We start from the raw sequence: 22,723 nt of genomic DNA on the forward strand, positions 1-22,723 counted from the left end.
TGTGATGATTCTGTGATATCCGTGATGTATATGTGATGATTATGTGATATATATTTGATTATGTGATATATATTGTGTTTGTTTGGATGGATGGAACAACAAAAACAAATAAAAAGATGTATTTTTGTAACTTTGCCGAGTGTCAAGGCCATAGCACTCGGCAAAGAAGGCACACCTGGGAACCGGTAAAGCTTCTTTGCCGAGTGTTGTGGCCTTGACACTCGGCAAAGAGGGAGCCTTTGCCGAGTACCTCCTACTATACTCGGCAAAGGAACAGACAAAGGGGCCCGCTGGTGCTCCCTTTGCCGAGAGCTAGTCCGGCGGGCACTCGGCAGAGACAGGGCCTTTGCCAAGTGCCTCCTAATCCTCTCGGCAAAGGAACTAGCAAAGGTGCCCACGGGGTGCTTCTTTGCCGAGTGCCAATACAATAGACACTCGACAAAGAGTGAGCCTTTGCCGAGTGTCACAGTGGCACTCGGCAAAGTCTCCATCGTCGTCACCTGGCGCCGTGATGTCGACTTTTCTTTGTCGAGAGCCTCCTGGCACTCAGCAAAGTTTTTGCCGCGTGCCCAACAAAAAGTATTCGGCAAAGAAGTTGTTGCCGATGTATAGTTCATCGAGACTTCTTTGCCAAGTGACGCTGTGGGAACCGCCCAAATTATTCTAGCTTAAGTGCCCAAGTCGCACCCTTAAGGGCAGCAACACACTTAAACAGGAATAACCTGTCAGTGCCTCGGATCGAGTCCGATAAAGCCACTTACCAGGATCGAATACCACTAGCTCACATGAAGGTGAGGCACAGAGAAATACAATAAAACATAATACCATAAATTTAATAAGTATCATTAGTGATTACATTATCGGAGTTTCAGAAATAATAACCATAAATTTTAATGCAGCGGAAATAACTAACGGAGAAAACCGAGTAACATGGCGAAGCCTGGCCACACTACTCCTCCTGGTCCTCTCCTGCGGAAGCAATAACCCACTTGATCGTCTATCCCGGTGGCAGGGATGGAGGCCAAGTCACACCATCAACCAATCATCCTAAGGAGTACCTGCAAAAATTATGCCACAAGCAAGGTTGAGTATACTAATACTCAACTAGACTTACCCGGTGTGAGGAGTCTACTCCTCTACCTCTAGACATGCAGCTGTTTGGCTGAGGGGTTTGGTTTGCCAAAAGCACTAGCTGAGTCGAAAATCAAGTTTTAGCTTTTCAAGTTTTAGTAGGATCCTTTTAGACTAGATGTGTATTTAGCTATTCATACATGGTATCAAACATTTTATCAATCAACATCTTTTACCAGTAATCTCATTTCCACTTATTACTCAATGCAGTACAATGGATCAAGCAGTCTCATTAGCTGCGAGAAGCAGACGATTCGAATCGAGTTTTTAAACCTTGCAAGGTAAACCTAAACACACGACGTGGCGAGGCACTCCGTCCCCACACACATCAACCGTCCCCATTGATTCCCCGTCAACAGAACAGGGCTCACCGCCTTGGCGTACAATGCCTCACTGACCCTGACTGCCGTCGTGCAGTGACCGCACTTGTACCCACCATAACCGGAATGGGAGATCATGTCTCAGGTCGCGTGAGGGGCAAAGTCTGCTGCCAGGTTCACTCAGGCACTTGGCTTACCGATTTACCATATTTCTCGGCATGTGCTTAGTACGTTCAAACGCTTGACACAGGTATCCGCACGTTAATCCTTATTCCAATTTCGTCTCGTAGACCACACATCCCCATGGATCCGTGTCCACAGACTATCATCATTCTGTTATCAAAAATGGATACAACCAATTCCTGACCTCGCGCGAGTGCTAGAAAAATCACTCGACTTCTACCGAGATCCCTAATTAGTAAAGCAGCTACTCGACCTAGCATACTAGTATCCATCTCAAAAGGAATCCTGAGTTAATGCAACTAGGGTTTCAGGTAACTCCTACACTTAAGTGCACAGTACAAGCCTACAATCATTAAGTGTAGTAAAATAGCATATATATATATATAAGGGTTATGCATAAAACCGGGGCTTGCCTGGAATTCAACACTAGATAGTGTTTGCTGGGGGATACTCGCTTGGCGAGCATCCACTGGTTAAGTTCATCAGTCTTCAGGTCGTCCACCAACTGCATCTTGTGGTTGGCCCCACATCACGTGCACGATCATCATCTCTCGGTCCTAAATGAGATGCAAGATGCATATGTATGAATATAATGAAAGTAGCACAAAAGTAGCACAAGATATACAAAGACACAGTGACGAACTAAACATTAAATTGGAAGACACCGTAGACAACCACACGTTAGCTTTAGTTATCTACACGTCATCGGGCATACGTAGTCACTACCACTGGAAAGACGACAGATACTTTCTAGACTTAACCAGCGCAACACGGCATCACACGTGCAAGCATTTATCACATTCACTTAAATCATTCATCGGTTCCCCTATCGACCATACAAGAGCAACCAAGACAACGTAAGTTTAAATAGGGCATAGGCAATGAATGTCTATGGAAGTTCTGTATCACAATCAACTAGAGAAAGAAATATATAAAATATGACACACATGCATTATTCAGCTTAGTCATGGCAAGTATATTGATTTAGTGCTAGCCAACCATTTTTAGCCAAAAGGGTGAACTAACAATTAAGTGAGCACATGCAGATTTTTAGGACAACAGCACAACAGTTACTTGTTTTAATCATAACTTTACAAATATTAATCCAAAAATATCAAACTAGGACTTTCTGGAAATTTTAAAAAGTGCTCTACAACTTTGGTATTGTCATCACAATATGATTCAACACTTAGAAAGGTCAAAACGTGCTAATACAACAGCTCTGTTCAGATTTGGACAGATTCAGACTTGCAACTTCAAAAATTCACAACTAAAGATTCAGACATCCAAACAAAGTGATCTTAGACTTTCTGGAAAGATAATTAAATGTTCTACAAATTATTTATAAACATCCTTGGCTGGTTTAATATGTATCAAGGGTAAAATACACTATGAAGGCTGTGCTGTCCAGAACTGCACAGATTCAGTCTTCACACTTTAAACATCCATAACTTAATCTTCAGACCACCAAAAAGAGTGATCCAAGATTTTTTGGAAAGCTTGGTAAAAGCACTACATAACCTTTATAATCACAAAGAAGTGATTCCAGGTTTAATCAAATCAAACATTACAGTTTTCGAAATCTGTTCTGACAGTGGACAGAACACAGCAACCAGTTTGTAAAATTCATAACTCCTAAAATGTTAGGCCTATGATCAAGAAATTTTAACACTAGCAAGATAAGAAAATCGGCTACAACTTTCTTATAACGATCATGCAATGCAGTTTCTGAAATCTGTACAGAATTTGGACAGATTCAGTTACTGAATTTGTGAACAGCATAACTACTAAACGATCAGACTTATGGCTGTAAACTTTTAACACAAGTAAGATAATAAAGTTATCTACAACTTTTCTATATGTCTTTTCTACAGAAAACATGATTTAGTTTATCAAACATACAGCACGACGAAAGCAATGCGTACAGAGCAATTAATAAATTTCAGCTCCTATACAATTCAAGAATTGCCGCGTTCTAGAGATTGGAATTATTCTAACACTTTGACATTTGTTAGAGTTAAAACAATCAAATGAGGACCAACAAGTCAACTTGAAAATTTTATTCAAGTCATTTAGTGTACTAAAATTACTACAACCAATTAACAACGCATTCTCCACGATAATCACCCAACAATTTGCGTTTTAAATTAGACATCACATGAGCACTACTACTTTTTACCCGCGACCATAACCATACACATTTAGACCACAACAAGCAATTCACTGTGATTACAAGCTTAACCAAGTCATCTAACAATTCGGCTAACTAGAGCAACAATATAGGCCGCTATACATCATACACGTCGGCTAGTCTATTATTATCAAAATCCGAGACACAACATGTATATAACAATCACTTAATACAATCGACTCCTGCTTAACACGAGTTGGCTAACGACGTGACTATTTCCCCATTTACCAACATACACCACCTTTCACCATTTTTGGATAACCTGCGCGACACACAACTATTGTAATACATCTCAAGTCCATTCAACCCCATCAGTAGAGCACTAGCACATTTTAGAAAATTTCCTGAGACTACGACGACAAGGCATTGATCTTATCATGCACATAAAAGCATCACAAGCGTGTTTACGGAACCTATCGGTTAACTTGATCGACACACTACCCATGTTCTTTGCCTTTCAGAATTTATCACACAATAGGAATCATCCCCATTTGCCAATGACACCAACAATACCTACTGACCTATTATTCACCACACGAACACAGTTACACGCCACACTCTAGTTTCTAACATGATTCTCACATAACTCGTAATTCAACTACTCACTAACAATAAATCACGCACGACAACTACCACATCAACCGATTTATTTATTTAGAACACCACCTGCCTAGCGTACCACTAGTACCCCACATTTTGACTCAAGCTCAATAATACAGCCTTTATTCGATTATACAACAGCGACCTAAGCGTTGCGTTACCCAATGCATACATCCTTCCTCGTCGCGAGAATAACCATATTACGACATATACCCGCACATCTCAATCAAATATCTTACGCCACCACCACTATAATACACCATGGCACACACGCACATACGTGCCCCCACGTTACGCACAAGGCATCAACAACATAGTGACTCTAACAGGATTAATCATACTCCTCATTTGCCTCGACTATCCCAATCATCGATCACATGCATAAAACAAATACACTTTTCACGTAGACACCTATCGATGCATTCCACAACACATAATCCGCATTTTAAAAATTATCCTCACAACAAACCACACATCAAATACATTCTTACCGAAACTTAAAAACATCCGAGCCCTCTTTCTAACTCGTTTTCTTTCGCCACAAACTTCAATCCATACCAATACATTTTTTACACATATACATACACATGCACAACATCGACCAAAGCTTAAATAGATTAATCCACAAAATACCAAGTGAACAATCTGGACGAATCGAGATTAGTCACATGGGTTGTCCACACGGCTCGGCGTTTCGTTGAACGGGCAAAGCGCGACGTCGACCACTAGCTGTGAAAACACACAAATTTGTTGGCGGCAATTCATCGAACATCACACACATCGGAAAATAAACATCAAGGACAGTGGGGGGTTTCTCACCATGGGTTTCGACAGCGTCGCGGATGGGCTGCGCACACCCGGTTGGAGGCTGACGATGAGTGCGATGAGGAAACCCCACAACAGTGCTGCTGCACTAGAGAAAGGGCACAGAATCTGGATGGGAATAGGCGCGACGGGCATGAGGAGAGCTTGACCAAGAAGGAGCTTGGCTGGCGAGGCGAGGGAGGATGTCGGCGAGGGATGCTCGCTGCACGCGACCAGCGAGGACAGGCAGCGAGTTTGGATGAGGAGATTTCCGGCCAAGTGGAAGACGCCAGCCGTTTCAAGGCACCATGGGGGCTCCTGCGCCGAACAGAGAGCAGGGAGGAGGGGTGCTTGCGGTAGAGAGAAGAGGAGCAGGGGGCATCAGCATGGAGCAGGGGCCAACACCATGGCTGCCAGCGACCGAGAGCAGAGAGAAAAAGGAAAAAATGGAGTAGGGAGGGGCGCCGAGATAGAGGAGGGCGCCGACATGGGCTCATCCCTGGAGACGAGGGCAGGCCAGGGAACATCTGCGCGCCCCCACCATGGCTGGGGAAAGGAGCTTAGGGAGGCGCTGCCAGGGAGGAGACAACCTGTACCAGCATTGAGGGAGTAGCGCGCCATGGCTGGGCTTGGCAGCCAAGGAAGATGAGAGAGAGCAGAGAGGGTCTTCAGCTGCTGGTTCCCTTGGCTGGCATCCTATGCTCCACGGGTCTGCCGGAGTGGAGGGAGGCGACGCCCATGGAGCAGTCCTGCTGCCGAGCGCCATGGAGCAAGGAGGAGAGATGGCGTGGAGAAAAAGTGGAGTTGGCTGGTGGTGGCTAGGGGGAAGGTGAAAAATAGCCAAGTGCAAGTGAGGGGTCCGTATTTATAGAGAAACCCTAGGGTTAGGGTTATTAGTGGGCTCGGCTGGGTTGGGCTGGCCCAAAACACGTAATCGGGTCGCGCTAAATTATTTTCTGGAGTGAAAATGCCCCTGCGGAATTCGTCTCTACGGAGAGCAGAGCAAAATAGAGTTCGGACGAACAGAAGATTGAGCGAGTAACTCGACCAAGAGTTTGATTTGATCTCGCTCGAAAATAATTTCTCGCACTCAGTTAGGGACAAAATGAATTGAGACCGATTGGTTTCGGATTATTGATCGAGGTCAATTGGGTCGAGTTAATAAAAATCATTGCCGGTGTTGATTTTTGAATTCGAATCAAACACAAAGGTATTAAGCTGAGTCGGATAAGAATTAATTAGAGGGCGACATACTGAGTATCCCATTTGAGAATACAGACCCAAATAAAATAGTCGAACATAGATCAAAGTTCGAGGAATTAGACTCGGGCTCAGATCAGATAATAGCCGTCGAGAGTTTGATTTAATGAGCTTCAGATGAGATTTATAATTTGAGAATGATTTTCGAGTTTGCATTCGTTCCGTGAAATAAAAGTTTTAACATGCTCCAAAATTGGCTGTTTCTCGCGATCGAATAACTCCGACTTCGGTGAGCTTCCATAAATAATCCTGATAAACTGAGATAGACACGATCGAGAAATAGGAAATTTTCACTGAGCATTCAAGTTAGAGACAAATCTCCCGACATAACACGAAACTGACACCTGGGGTGTCACAGACACACTCGGCAAAGACTTCGCCGAGTGTTTTCCAGGCCTCATCAAACACTCGACAAAGTAGTTGTTTCCGGTAGTGGTGATGATTGTTGTGTTCAATTCAATGGTATCATTTTGGATGGATTTTATTTTGGTCTGAATAATGCAATACTGTTAGTCCTATTTCAAAGTATAGTAGAAGCGCATGTGCATATAACATACAGTAGTGCAATGTTTAATATAGCTGAGTATGCCCATAAAGATTTTTTTTTCATATGTATGAGAAATATATAAGAAACAACACAAGTGTGAAAAAAAAGAGAACCATCGAAATGAAGTTCGATTCAATAATGTGTAAGAAATAAATAAACAAACGAACGAACACATATAATAGTAGAAGAACACATAGACCGACGATTTCGGCCCTTTTTCCTGGTGTCACGGACGACCCAAGAAGACACGGGACTCGGTAGTATAGTGGATGGTCAGTACTGCGGCAGGCCGCACTCGGTTGGCTTGACGCCGTTGACCCACCTCTTGGAGTCGACGCAGTAGTCGTAGATGGCGTAGTCTTTCTGCAGGCTCTGCATGAGCCCCCGCTGCTCGGGGCTGAGCTGGCACGCCCCACTGTTGGGCGCCGCCGCCGCCGCGCAGTTGGTGCTGCAGGCGTAGCCGCCGGGGCAGTCGCAGATGTCGAGGTGGATGTTCCGGTAGTTGGCGACGAAGGGCGCCTTGGACCAGTCGGTCTTGACGCGGCCGCCCTGCGTGGCCCAGTCCTCCGCCGCCCAGATGCTGGAGTATGCGTGCATGGGGCGGCTCGTCGGGTACGCCACGCCGTAGCTCTGCTGGTAGTTGCGGAACACGCGGATGGGGACGCTGTCAACGTACCACCTGTATGCACCGACGACGTAGTAAATGGGATATGTCAATATGGGTAGGCAATTCATTTCATTTCGTTCTATAGTTCTTTTCTATAGCTCTCTTACACGATCATGCAGGGGCTCCAGGAGATGGTGTAATTGTGGTAGCCGGTGGTGGGGTCGAACCAGGGCTTGAACTGAATCTCCTTGTTGCCCACGCCATTGGCGTAGATGTTGGTGTGGAAGGTGTATGGTTGCCCGCTCACGTTGCCCAGGAACTCGAAGTCGATCTCATCATGGTTGTCTCCAACAGAGGATGCCTAGGTATTATTGATATTTAATATATATATATATATATATATATATAATGATATTAAGTATACATGGAAGATATAGATATAGATATTTATGAGAATACATATTACATATTGAAGTAGACTACTACTCTAGTACTTACGTAGTACGTGGTGACAGTGCCGGCCGAGTTGCCTGGGACGAGCTGGATGAGTGTTGACACGGTCCCATAGACGTACTGCTTCTTTGTCCTCAGCATGCAACCTGCAGGCCGGCGGCCGGCCGTAGCAAGAGAAGCAAGCATCGCGTCATCACATGTCATACATTTTGCATCGCAATCCATCGAATAAATCGGATCGAGCACGCGATTCAGCACCTGAGGAGTTGCTGACCAGCGCCATGGAGAGGCCGTTGCCGTCGCTCGTAAACCTGGCGTTCTGGGGCTCCCACGGGATGTCGCAGTCGTCCCGGAAATTGGCAGCGGCAAGGCCGGCCACCGCAGCAGCGGTCACTGCAACAAGGAGGAGAGCCATCGTCCTCAACCGCACCATCTGGCCCCTGCAGGTCTTCTTCCCCTTCCAACACAACCTAGCTAGCTAGCTCGATCTTCCTCGATCTTGGAGAATGGGGATGGTTCACAAACTGTACGAATGACTACTTTTGCTTCTCCTAGGCTTGATGACAAACGCAGAGGGATTGCCTCTGCTTATATACTATCACGCAAATTAAACATGCATGCATATATGCTAATGGCCTGCAAGTAGGAGGTTTTTGGTACGCATGTATGTGAATACAATATAGCTAGTGTGCATGCATATTGTGTGAATACAATATGGTTTTTGGTACGCAAAATTCCTAGCTAGCTAGTCTCTGTTAGTTTATGTCATGGTTAGTAGTGCTATGCACAACGTCGCTGCATCGTGTAGCCGTCGAAGGAAAGATCATCGCACCAGCAGCGGTCCAATAACAATGCAAGTATTATATAATTAATTGAGATCGACCAGGCCCACCAGCGGATCGGAAGAGCCTCCAATAGACCAATTGGCATCTTCTCCATGCATGTATATACGAAGAAGTCCGGACGACCGATTATTTCTATGTGCTGGCGTGGGCAATTATATATATATATGCCCCCAGCTCGTTCAGATTCTTGGACGGTTCAGCGTAGGCAGCAGTCAGTTGGGCGCGCGACAGACAAATCTCCTGCCAATATTGTTCCAGCTGTGGGACTACGATGACTCTTGCTTGCTGCTGCCTTTTTTGTCGTGGGCCTGCACCATGTAGTTGACTCTTTTTTTTTGTAAAACTCTCGGTCTCTGATCGACATGATACGAGGGGTCGTTAAGCATGGTTAAGCACTTAAGCTCATAAAGCTCTAGTGCCTAATGCTAGATATTTAGGTAATGTTGACCACCATTTGTGGCAATGGATATGGTCGGAAGGTCCGGGTATATAGGCGTGGACGATCCGCGATAGGATTAGATCAGACGATTAAATTCCTATCTCCTCACGTGTTTATCCCCCTAATCTCGTAGGAGCTGTTGGAGGACGCCTAGAAACGGGTCTAGACCCTCCTTATATACACTACAAGACACTGATAAATGTTCATGGATAAAATTAAGAACATGGGTACCCACGTTCTTACTTGAGTTAAGTTCATGGGTTATGTTAAAACGTGGGTACCCACGTTCTTAAGTTAAGTTCGTCGGGCTTGTGGACACCGTCGAACTTAATCCTAAAAACCTAAATCCAAAAACCCCAAGCGCACGCGACTCTCTCTCTCACCATGTCTCATCCCGCCCACACGCGCTCCTCTCTCACCAGCGCCAGGCCGCGCCGCCGCCGCGCCGCCACCCCGGCTCGCCAGACCCAGCGAGCCGCGCCGTCGCACCACAGCACCGGCTCGGCACCACCGCCCCAGCTCGCCAGCTTGGCCCCGACCGCCCCTGCTCAGCCCCGACAACCCTTGCTCGGCACCACCGCCCCGGCTCGCCACCCCTAGCAGGTCGCGCCTCCGCTCAGCTCGGCCTCGGCACCGCCACCGCCCAGCTCGGCCTTGGCTCGACGCCCCGCTGCCCAAGCTCGGCCTCGGCGCCGCCACCGCCCAGCTCGGCCTCGGCTCGCCCCCCGCTGCCCAAGCTCGGCCTCGATCAGCTCGCCAGCACCGCCGCGCCACTGCCCAAGCTCGGCCTCGGCTCGCCAGCTCCACCTCGACGGTCTCCGCGAAGGTATAATGTCTTCTACTACTAATTATTAGCATGTGCTTAATTTTGTCAACTGATTAAGGTCTTCTACTACTATTAACTAATCAGTAATCCGTACAGTATGGTTAAGGATGTTAGTTTGTTAGTTAAAATTTGATGCTGAATTTTTGGGTAGTTGTTACAATTGATGCATAATTTCTTGTTAATTGTAGATTAATTGATGTTAGGTTCAATGTTTTCTTAAACAATTTTTTATGTCTAGTGATTCTTCCTAATAGGGTTATTATACACAGTTTGGATTTTTGTTTATATGCTTAATGATGTTTATTTACACTTTTTTTATACATTGGGTTATTTAGTTTTGGAAATGGATGACAATAGAAGAAGGGCGATGTATGATGGATTCAATAGCGTTACTCTAGGTCACTCAAAGGAATGGGTTAGGGTTGCAAAACAATTCGTGGATCTCGCATTTTCCGGTGGACCTCGTGTGGTGAAGTGTCCGTGTACCAAGTGTCGGAATTTTAAGTATGTGAGAAAGATTGAAGAACTGGAGCATCACCTTTGCAAGAGTGGGTTTATGCCTAACTATCTTGTGTGGCACTCACATGGAGAAGTAGAGCAGAATATCATAGAGTCAGAAAGAATTGATGATGATGAGGAGGATCGGATGGATGACTTGGTGGCTGATATTAGTAGAGAGTATCCAACATTGGCCTCGGAATAGGCTACACCAGAGGAAGTGCATGAGTTTTATAAGTTTCTTCACGCGTTAGAGGAAAAAGTGCATGACGACACCACTGTGACCGTGTTGCAGGTGGTTACACGTCTTATGGCAATGAAGGCAAAGTATAACTTCTCGAATAATTGCTATAACGATATAATCAATCTGATTATTGATCTCATCCCATCGAACCATAAGATGCCAAAAGACTTATAGCAGTCTAAAAAGACCGTGTCCGGTCTTGGCATGAAGTGTAAGCAGATTGATGTGTGCGAAGATAATTGCATGTTGTTCTAGAAGGAATATGAAGCGGCCACCCATTGTCAGAAATGCGGTAAATCAAGATATGAGGAGGTACTAAAAGTGGATGGAGCTACTTTTGCTACAAAAGTGGCAGTTAAACAACTTCGATATATGCCCGTCACCCCAAGGCTTAAACGTTTGTTTTTAACCCCAGAAACTGCGAAGCTAATGTTGTGGCATAAGGAAGGAGACTGTGAGAGCCAAGACCCAGACATTATGATGCATCCATCAGATGGCGATGCTTGGAAGGCTCTGGATCGTTTTGACCCAGAATTTGTAAGAGACGCTAGGAGTGTTCGTCTAGGCTTGTCCACTGATGGTTTTACTCCTTACAACAACAGTTCAACTTCATACTCTTGTTGGACGGTTTTCATCATGCCCTACAACCCCCTCCCAACAAATGCATGAAAGAAGGTTGGGGATCGGTGATGGGGTTGTGAGTCGCGATAGCTTTGGTCGTCGGTCTGTTTCCTCGGTGGGGAGTAGATCTCGAACTTCAACTTCGAGGGAATCAGAGCTTGATGAGCAACTAAGACAACAACAACAAGTTTAGATGATGTAGGGAATGCTGATGCAAGTAATAATTTTAGTAATCAACCATTCATTCGATTTTCAGATGCATTTGGGATGGATTTAACTGCCGTGGGTCTTCACCCATTCGACTAGCTGGTGTAATTCCTCTTTAATCATTGTTCACTCCAAACACATAGTTGGTGCTATCTAGACCTGATAGGTGGGTTTCTTTAAGCATTAGGAACATTTTGAAGCATTAGGAACCTGATAGGTGGTACTGTCTAGACCTGCATGTTCAATTTTAATTATGCAGTGAAGTAAATCATGTTTTCTGTAAAAGTGTTATATAGAAAAGTCATAGCTAGCTCCTTTATCTTGCTTGTGCTAAAATTTCATGACCATAGGTCTAGTAGTTTAAAAGTTATGATTTTTCAAATTCCAATCTCATAATCTGCCCAAATCTGGACAAAATTTACGTTTAGCACTGTTTGACCTTTCTAAAGGTCGAATCTTGTTATGATGATAATACAAAAGTTATAGAGAACTTTATAAGCTTTCTAGAAAGTCCTAGTTTACTATTTTTGGATGCATATCTTGTGAGTTATGAGCTAAACAAGTAGTTGCTGTCCTGCTGTCCAAAAATCAGCAAATATTAAAATGATTGCTTGGAGTCTCTTTTGTGTGGGTAACTAGATTTGGTTAGTTCTTGTCTTGATTAATGAAGTCTTGTGATATGAAACTTTTGTATACATTAGTTTAAAATAAAACTCAAGCTTATTGTATTTGCATATGTATAGTGCTCAGATGGGATCTCAAATGGGACCCCAGTTCACCCGTTCGTCACAATCTGGACAGACCCTAAACACCAACGAAACACAGGTATAGTTTTGTAGTATATTTACTTTAATTTACAATTATAATCATGCATAGTTTTATTTGGTTATAGGGTTCTGAGACTGGACAAGGAAACCCACAGATGGACATGCAGTGGTCGATGCCTCCTAGAGGACAGATTCTTCCTCCTCCATAACCAGGTATGGGATATTGGCCGCCACCACCATGGGGATATCCTACACATCCAATGGGGCCTTGGGGACGCCCCCATGGCCAACACAGCCACTTCCATCACCAGCGGTATGTTCCTGATTCATGCTGCTTGCTACTTGTTGACGCTGCAACAAATTGGCCTTCTTTTTTTGGGACTACTCCACTGCTGCTTGTTTCTTGTGATGCCAACACTTTAGGCTAGGATAGATGTTTATCATGCTTTCCAATATCTTGGTGTACATGTCATTTTGTGATCTTCTTGGAAGCCACAGTTTGTGTTTATCATGCTTTCCTATATCTTCGTGTACATGTGATTTAATGCCAACATTTTGTGATCTTCTTGGAAGCCACATTTTGTGTTTATCATGCTTTCCTATATCTTTGTGTATATGTGATTTAATTCCAGTTGTATATTTATGAGAATTTTGGTTTATTTTATAGGATTCCGGCTCTCATCAAGTGACTCCTCCCCCTCACGCTGACTTTGCGGACAGATGTCTCAATTCTAGTGGTGGAGCTACGAACAACAATCCGATGTCCTGATCGAGAGCGATGTAGCTAATGTTTGAACTTGTGTGTTTGAACTTGTGAACTAAAAATGTGAACTATGGATGTGAACTTATGTGAATTTGTGCACTTATGTATTTGGACTTATGTGAATTTGTGAACTTATGTATTTGGACTTGTGTGAATTTGTGATATGAACATATATCCATGTGTTTGAAATCTATATTGTATGTGATATTATGTGTTGCATGTGATTTTATGTTTGTCTAATTTTTCATTTCTGTAATTTTTATTTTTTTCTGGAAAAGGGATAAGAACGTGGGTACCACATTCTTAATGTTAAGAACGTGGGTACCGTCGAACTTAATGTGTAGCCCACACAGACCCACGCAGGCCACATAAGTTCAACGGCCATGTGTCCTCGTCGAACTTAACAGTAAGAACTTGGGTACCGTCGAACTTATGAGAACAAATTCGATGGTCCCCGTCAAACTTAAAAACACACGTTCTTAATGTTAAGTTCGACGGTACCCACATTCTTAATGTTAAGTTCGATGGTACCCACGTTCTTAAAGTTAAGTTCATTGGGGCCGTCGAACTTACTTCTCTAAGTTCGTCCAAAAATCACCGTCTGCTATATTCGTCGGTAAACCCACGTTCTTACTGTAAGTTCATCGACTTATTACATTAAGTTCGACGGTTTGTCACCCACGTTCTTTAACTAGTTTCCTGTAGTGATATTTGAAGGGGTACAACCGATTGAAACACCAACAATTGATCAAACAATCAATATATCTTCCATTCTTTATATTTTGTCCTAGGAGTAGACAATAATATAGTTTTCTCCCTCTAATCTTCACCTCTCTACGGCTCTGCGTCATTTAGAGGCGTCATGGATGGCCTACCGATTCCAAGACAAACCCTATGATCTCTCCTCCCTGATGGGGTCCCTCTCGGGAGTGAGACCCAGGTGCTGTTGGCGAATTCTGTCGTCTCGGCGCACGCGCGGACCGTCCGACCATCAGGCGCGGGCCGTCTAGCTCGTCTGCTGAAACCCTAGCTCCTGCGCCAGGTCGCAGACCATCTGGCCCTCGGCCACGGACCGTCCGCAATACCGCCGGTGCATATCGTAGTGAATGGTGTCTAGATCGGCGCCAAAACATTTTTGGCTACTCCGCTGCTAAATCGTATGAAGAGCTATCTGGTGGGCCCTCAATGGCCGGTTCAAAAGATAGTTCTGACGTTTGTCCCAGCAACATTATCAAGCTGATTATCACTACAACAAAACGTTGAAAGAGTGTCGGTAAATTTAATATTATAAAAGTATGGGTTTTAACTGTACCCACACTCTTAAATTAAGAGTGTTGGGGTGCCGCGAAAACCCACACTCTTAATTTAAGAGTGTCGGCTGGCCACTAGCCACACACTCTTATTTTTTTAACCCTAACCCACGCATGGCCTTCTATTCCTCACCAAAACAGTCACAGCCGCCCTCATGCGCTGTTGGAACTTGCTCTCAGCAGCAAGGAGGCCAACAAGGATGAACAGTGGTGACAACAGGGATACGTGCTCGGGGGCAAATAGCTCTGTCAATGTCTAGCCTCTCACGGGCACTGTGTGGGGGTATTTATAGGTATCTGAGTGCCCAGCGCCTCGTGTTAAGGACGCATGTGCCCTCGGACACCTAGTTTATCCCCAGAATATTCCCATAAAGCAGGGTTACAAGCTGTACTTACAAGAATGCCTTTACAAACTAGGCCCGTAACACAACGGCGGTCACGCGGGGCCCGTTACAATGGGCCAGATCACACGTGGGCCTCAGAGCAGGACGAGGCCGTGCCGCGGGGAGACGTCACCGCAGGCCTTCGTCTGGTGCTGAATGAAGCGAAGGGTGTCCCTGCCCGTTTTGTCTTCGTCAAACCAGCGACTGCAGCGAAAGGCGACGAGCGAAGGGTGGCGTCTCTGCCTTCGCCCCAACATTTGCCCTCCGAGGGACCAGTTCGACAAAGTCACCTGGTGCCGAAGACGTCGCTAGATGGCGGACACGCTGCCCTCGCTCGAAGTGGTTCCGCGGGGGTTTTTGATGTGACCGTTGATGGACGGCGTACTGTTGGATTGCGGGTTTCCCGAAGCGTCGCGCCCTGTCGGATTGCGGGTTTCCCGAAGAGCCGCGCCCTGCCTATAAAAGGGGGCGGGGGTCGGCGCTGTTTGAACTTTGCCTTCCGCGCTCCGTAAAAACCCTAGCCTCCCGCCGTCTTGCTGCTCTTCTTCTTCCGCTGCTCCTTTTGCTCGCCGGAGTGCTGGCTCGAGTGAAGCAAACCGCCCGCCGCCGCCGACGGTACGTAGCAATGCCGTCCTCTTCTTCTTCCTCCGACACCACGCCGCCGGCCGCCGCCTCGTCTGAGGAGACGTTGAGTAGCGTGATGGTGGAGGAGTTGCGCGCCGGCGACTCTGTTGATTTTGGTGTGTCACGGATGACGTCAGCCCGTGTTGAAGATATGCAGCGGTTGGGCTACTTTGGCGGCGGAGTTGCTCGTGCTCCGGGGACGGAGGAAGTCCCCGAGCCGGAGGGTGAGTTGGTCGTTTTCGAGGCGTTCTTCGCCGCCGGTCTCCGCTTGCCTGCGCACCGGTTTGTCGGCGAAGTCCTGCGTAGATTCAATGTTCAGATACATCAGCTGACACCGAATGCCATGGTGGCGCTGGCGAAGTATGTCTGGGCGACGACTTCGTATGGCGGGCAGCCGTCTGTTGAAGTTTTTGCGAAGAATTATTGTTTGCATTGGCAGAAGAGGATGGTTGGGGACGGAGTTGCCCAGTTCGAGTCATGCACATTCACGCCGAAGACCGGCAAGACCACAATGCCAGTAGTGGAGTTGGTTCCGTGCGCCCGCAACAAGTGGGGCAATTGGAATGAATTTTGGTTTTATGTTGCGGAGGGTACTGTCGAAGGCCATAAATGACTCCCCGTGTCTGAGATGTGCTCTCATTATTATTCTGCGTATCCGCCTTTTGAAGTGGCAGAAGAGGATGCAGACGAAGGGGCCCTCCGATGCGCTGCCGGTCACAGCAGTGGGCGTGATTTAGTTGAAGAGTTCGTGGCGTACGGGGTTTGGCCCTTGGCGCACGGCTGGGCGCTGGGCGAAGTGTGCCCTCGCCAGATGCCTTTTCACGGAGGAAGGGTGGTGCGAAGTCCTGCCTTCGCACTGAACTTGCGAAATCGTGACCCGGCCGCCTTTGTGCGTGATGCGGAGGACTTGGCGGTGCGGCTCGTGGGACGTTACGTGCCGAGGACTGAAGGCCAGCGCAGCTTTGATATCCGCGGGTCAAATGAGCGCTTGAACAGGGTCTTCGAATTAAATCAATTGCCGTACGACGGCTATCCTGGTCAAGACGAAGCGGACCGCCGTGGGAAGAAACCGGCGGTGGAGACTGGAGGCGACCCTGCGCTGGCGGCCGCCCCCTCCTCAAAAAAGAGAAAATTAGGTACCGCGATGGGGGGACTTGGGGTGTCTGATAGTTTTGCTAGAGAGTTAATGAGGACGTGTGCGGCCCCGGGGGAAAGGATGTCTTCGCCCGAGCTCCGGGAGTCTTCGGCTCGGATGCTGAGGGTTACCGGGGGTTGCTGGCCGAAAAATGTTCCTATCCCCTGCGCGGCTGAGGAGGACTGTTTTACATCTCGTATGGTTCATCGGTGGAGAGTTTTTCCTTACGGGCGAAATATCGGTGCTGTTGTGTGGACAGTGATGGACAAGGATCGCCAAGGGGCGGCGCAAAAACGCCAGGCAACTGTCAGGATTCACGAAGCTCGGCCGACAAAGCAGCGGGGAACTGCGAAGGCTGCGGCCTCCGGCGGAGGCAAGCCGCCGCTGGCGGTGAAGGCGGGCGCCTCTGCGCCTAACAAGGCGCCGGAGGCAACGGCGGGCGCCGGAGGCTCCAAGTCAACGAAGGTGGCGCCCCCGGCCAGCGGAGTGGCGGAGGCTTCGAAGGCGGCCCGAGCGCTGCCGTTGGCGGGCAAACGTGTTGCCGACTTCGGCACCGACATTACTGTGGATGACTATCTTGGTGGTAAGTCGCTGGTCTATTATTGTTTTTTTTAATTTGTGGATGCGTTGCAGGGCCGGACGAGGGCCAGCTTGCTATAGTTGCGCCTGGCGCGGCGATCGCGACGGCCGCCAAAGCGCCGAAGGCGGGGGGCGAGGCGCTTGGCGCTGGAGGCGAGGTGTCGGTCCTCGCGCTGGTCAGGGACGAGGCGGGCGCGGCGACCCGCCGGCTGAAGGTGGTGACGGAGGCGCTGAGTCAGGCGACGGAGGCGCTGAGTCAGGTCCGTTGAGCCATACTCTCTCCCCCACCTCTTTTGGGGCGACGGCCTTACGTACTGCATCGCGGCTCTGCAGGTGGCTGACTTCGCCAGCCGTACTGCGTCGGGGGCCCTCACGGCAGCTGTGTCTGCCGAAGTCGAGAGACTTCGGACACAACATGCTGACGCTGTCCGTGAGAAGTCGGCCTCCGACAGCAAGTGCCGTAAGCTGACGGACAGGGTGGCCGCCCTGGAGAGGGAGAAGGCTGACCTCCGGCGCCAACTGGCGGCGGAGAGGAGGGAAGCTAACGAGGTCGTCGCCAAGGGGCAGGCTGCGCAGGCGGAGGCCAAACTGGCGCGGGCGGAGGGCAATCTTGCCAAGGAGCTCGCCGAACATCTGCAGGAGCGGCTCACCGCCCTGGAGAGCCGCGCTAAGGAGGCCGAGGCCGCAACGCATGCGGAGGCCGAACGGACGCGCACGCAGCTTATGGATACATATCGTGAGCTGGGTGCGCGGACCGGTGACTTCGAAGTGCCGGACCGAGAGTCCAGGCTTCGCTGTCTGCAACGGGTGCAGGAGGAGCTGCTGGAACTTCCCGCCGTCGTGGGGGGGTTGATGTCGTACGCCTCCCTGGTCAACTGCGAGGGGGCAATGAACGCGCTCTCCCGCGAAGGGTGCCGGCACTTCGAGGCCTTCGACCAGGCGGATGAAGATTTTGATCGAGATATCTATAAGGTCGAAGACCCCGTGGTGAAGGAATCCGCCGGGGCCCTCTATGACCGGATGTGGGGTCTGTACGGTCGTGAGGTGGTCAGGGAGCGGGCCGAGGCTGCGAGGGCTCAGGTAACGTCGTTTGTTTGGCGTTTGCTATATGCGGGCTATGCGTGTGTTTGCTGAATCTGTGTGTCTTGTTCTAGGCGGAGCACGGCGAGCGGGTGGACGACTTCGGGGCCCTGAACAGCGCGCTGCCGGACCCGGAGCTGACCCTCGCGGAGGCTGCGACTGGAGTCGCCCTGGAAACAACCCTGGAGACTGCGGAAGACGCGCCGGGCGTCCCCACCTCTGCTGTGGCCGGCGAAGGCCTGCCCCCAAAGGTGGCCGAAGGCGCGCCTGACGCCCCCGCAGCTGCTGCGCCGAGCGCTGAAGATTCCGCGGCGGTGGTGGTGGAAGCAGCGGCGGAGGCGACAGCGGAGGCTCCCGCAGCGGCAGGGCCTTCGTAGGTGGCGTAGTGGGTGTTTAGGGTTGGGGACTTTTTGGATGTTGTACTGAACTTTGGTTGCTGCGCAGGTTCAAGAGTTTGGGCCTGCGCACGCAACCGCTACTACTGAGTTTTTGGCGGCTTCGACCGCGGAAGGTGGAAATGAATATGGTGGGTCTGTATCTGAGTTTTTTGATTTTACTGACTCTGGGAGCTCGGTTGAGTGGAGTGAGGAGTCGTCGGAGGAGGACTTGGATTATTTCGCGGCCTTGGACGTGGCTGCGGCGGAGGCTTCGCCACACGCTGCGGACGCGCCAGACGTGCCGGGTCCTAGCACCGGGCGCCGGCGACGAAGGGCGGTTGCAAAGCGTAGGGTTAGCGCGGAGGAAGGGGCTCGGCTTCGCGTGAGTAGGGTTGGTCGGCAGGAACTGTTGTCTTTGCCGGCTGCCGCGAGCACAGGGGAAGGGGAACTGCGAAGTCTTTTTGCGGGTGAGGAGCTTAGGATAATGTTATTTAATTATAGAGAGATGGGGATTATTCCTAAGGTGGAGCCGATGTAGAGTGTGGTGCCCTCGCTTGTATATGTGTAAAGGGTTGTAAGATGAAGTTGTGTGCCCTCGCGTGCCTGTGCCTTCGAGGGCGCTGTGTACTTTGTGTGGCATGGTTGGCTATGCTGTGCTGGTGTGATTATAGTCGGTCTTAGCGCGGATGGTTTGATGCTGTCGCTTCTGCTTTTGCTGTACTGGTTTGACCGCGCCCTGAGGCGGCTTCTGCGCGGAGTCTTTGTGAGAGACATCGGAATTTCTCGCACTTGTTGTGCTAAGTCCGGCTGCACCCTTAGGCGACTTCTGCGCGGATGGTCTTCGCGATAGACGTCGGAATTTTTCGCACTTGTTGTGCTAAGTCCGGCTGCACCCTTAGGCGACTTCTGCGCGGATAGTCTTCGCGATAGACATCGGAATTTTTCGCACTTGTTGTGCTAAGTCCGGCTGCACCCTTAGGCGACTTCTGCGCGGATAGTCTTCGCGATAGACGTCGGAATTTTTTCGCACTTGTTGTGCTAAGTCCGGCTGCACCCTTAGGCGACTTCTGCGCGGAGTCTTCGCGATAGACATCGGAATTTTTTCCGCACTTGTTGTGCTAAGTCCGGCTGCACCCTTAGGCGACTTCTGCGCGGATAGTCTTCGCGATAGACATCGGAATTTTTTCGCACTTGTTGTGCTAAGTCCGGCTGCACCCTTAGGCGACTTCTGCGCGGATAGTCTTCGCGATAGACATTGGAATTTTTTCGCACTTGTTGTGCTAAGTCCGGCTGCACCCTTAGGCGACTTCTGCGCGGACTTGTCGCACGCGAGGGTGGCTAGCGCTTAGCCTCGCGGTGACTTCGAATTGGTCGAATGCCGAAGACCGGTGTCGCGATCTTCTTTCGACACATGTTTTTGCGGGGGATTTTTCTCACATATATTACATGGCTCCGCCTCGTTAAAAACCTCACCCCCCGGGAGGAAAAGAGTGCGGGCCGGTACAAGTGTTTGCGGTGAATTACAAGGGCGAAATCAGCCCTAAGTGGATCAAACAAAAAATTTGCGAAGGTTGTCGATGTTCCAGGAGTGCTCCAGGTCCTCGCCATTTGGCGTTGTGAGCCTGTAGGCGCTGGGGGAAGCTTTTGTTTTGACTATGAAGGGGCCCTCCCACTTGGGCTCCAACTTGCCCTTGGACTCCGTCCGAGCTGTTCGGATGAGTACGAGGTCCCCCTCGCTGAACTCCCTCGGGATGACTGCGTGGTCGCGCCATGCTTTGGTCTGGGCTTGGTATTTGTTTAGGGCCTATAGGGCGAAGACCCGGTCTCCGTCAATGAGATCTTTTGAAGTTGGCTCGTCCACGTCAGGGACGGCTGACGGAACTGTACGCGGGGACCCATGCTTTATTTCTTGCGGGGTCATTGCCTCCGATCCGTATAGAAGGCGAAAAGGAGTGAACCCGGTCGCCCTGCACTCAGTTGTGTTTAGCGCCCAGACTGCCTCCGGTAACAAATCGGTCCATCTGCCTTTTTTTTCATCGAGGAGCATCTTCTTGACAGCTGTGAAGATTTTCCCATTGGCACGCTCCACGACCCCGTTGGACTGCGGATGATAGACTGAAGCGAAGGCAAGCTTGGTGCCGATGGAGAAACAAAAATCCTTGAAATCTTGGCTGTCAAACTGCTTGCCGTTGTCGACTGTTAGCTCGGACGGCACTCCGAAGCGGCAAACAACGTTCTGCCAAAAGAATTTTGGGCAGTCTTTGATGTGATTGTGGAAACAGCCCTCGCTTCAATCCATTTGGTGAAGTATTCGACGGCTACGAAGGCGAACTTAAGGTTCCCCTGAGCGGTGGGCAGGGGCCCGACAATGTCCAGGCCCCAGCGCTGGAGAGGCCATGTATGGGCGATCAGCTTTGTATATTGCGAGGGGTTGCCTGACCGAGGAGAGAACTTCTGGCAGGCTTCGCAGGACCTTGTGACTCGATTTGCGGCGCAGATCATTGCAGGCCAGTAAAACCCTTGTCGGATCACCTTGGCTGCCAGGGCCCTTGGCCCTGCGTGCGAGCCACACGTGCCACTGTGGACTTCGCGTAGGATCTGCATGCCTTCGGTTTCGGTGACACATTTGAGCATTGGCTGACTGACCCCTTTCTTGTATAGTTGGCCCTCGATCAGAGCGAAGTCCCGGCTTCGATGTCTGAGGCGCTTTGCCTCATTGACGTCGGCTGGATGATAGTACCCCTGTAGGAACAGGGTTATTGGTGCCCTCCAGTCTTCGGTCATGATTAGGTTGACTATACGGTGGCCTTCGCTATCATTAGTTATCTGGAGCCCTTCGGGGCTCCGGACGGCTGGCGTGCCGATGGTGTGGAAGAACACGTCGGAGGGCAGGGGCTCGCCCCTGGCGGCGGCCTTGGCTAAGGCATCGGCCTCCTCGTTCCTGGCCCTATCCACATGCTGCAGGGTGAATCCCTTGAATTGTCTCTCGAGACTTCGGATAGCCGCGAGGTATTGCATGAGGGCGGGGTCTTTTGCTGCATAGTCTTTCTCGACCTGTCCGGCAACTATCTTGGAGTCTGTCTTGATGATACATGTGGTGACTCCGAGGGCCCTTAGCTTGCGGAGGCCGAGGATAACCGCTTCATACTCTGCTATATTGTTTGTACATTTGTCGGATTCCAGAGCGAAGTTGAGGCGTGCTGCATATCTGTGCTTGACTCCGGCTGGTGAGGTGACGACTGCAGCGACGCCTGCCCCCGCATGGCACCATGCACCGTCGCAGTGGATGGTCCAGATCTTCTCTGTGGACGGGTCCGGCTGTGTTGTTGGCCCAGTCCAGTCGACGACGAAGTCTGCCAGGACTTGCGACTTGATGGCTGTCCTGGGCTCGAAGCTGATGTGGTAGCCGGAGAGTTCGGCTGCCCACTTGGCAATCCTCACCGATGCCTCCGGGTTTCTGAATAGTTCGCCGAGCCCTCTGTCAGAGGTGACTCGGACCTTGAATGCTTCGAAGTAATGGTGCAGTTTGCGCGAGGACATGACAACTGCGTAGGCGATCTTCTCCAGCTCTGTCATGTTGCATTTGGACGGTGTCAGGACTTCGGAGACATAGTAAACAGGGCACTGTCTGACTGCGCCTTCGACTGACTGCTCCTGCACTAGTGCCGCGCTGACCGCGTGCGGCGAAGCCGCGACATAGAGCAATAGGGGGAGCGAGGAGTCGGGGCTGGTGAGGATGGCCAGCTCCGACAGGTACTGTTTGAGTGAGGCGAAGGCCGCTGCTTGCTCCGGTCCCCAGGCGAAGTCTTTCGCGCCGCGGAGTGTTTTGAGGAAGGGGAGACTTCGCTCGGCGGACCTGGAGATGAATCTGTTGAGAGCGGCTAGTCTGCCTGTCAGACGCTGGACGTCCCTGACGGACTACGGAGGCG

General features: G+C 49.5%; 1 protein-coding gene and 1 pseudogene across 1 annotated transcript; both read right to left on the reverse strand.

The window, feature by feature from the left end:
• Nucleotides 1-4,922: 4,922 nt before the first annotated feature.
• Nucleotides 4,923-5,850, reverse strand: LOC109945947 (uncharacterized; annotated as a pseudogene).
• A 1,215-nt stretch (nt 5,851-7,065) lies between these two features.
• On the reverse strand, nt 7,066-8,677 carry LOC103654693 (probable xyloglucan endotransglucosylase/hydrolase protein 12). The gene is made up of 4 exons (XM_008681539.3): nt 8,355-8,677; nt 8,142-8,242; nt 7,811-8,004; nt 7,066-7,715 (listed from the first exon to the last, which is right to left on the reverse strand). The coding sequence occupies exons 1-4, from the start codon at nt 8,527-8,529 to the stop codon at nt 7,310-7,312; spliced, it is 876 nt and encodes a 291-aa protein (XP_008679761.1). The 5' UTR covers nt 8,530-8,677; the 3' UTR covers nt 7,066-7,309.
• Between the last annotated feature and the right edge of the window lie 14,046 nt (nt 8,678-22,723).

Source organism: Zea mays, chromosome 4 (assembly GCF_902167145.1).
Source record: "Zea mays cultivar B73 chromosome 4, Zm-B73-REFERENCE-NAM-5.0, whole genome shotgun sequence".
In the NCBI taxonomy this organism is placed as follows: domain Eukaryota; kingdom Viridiplantae; phylum Streptophyta; class Magnoliopsida; order Poales; family Poaceae; genus Zea; species Zea mays.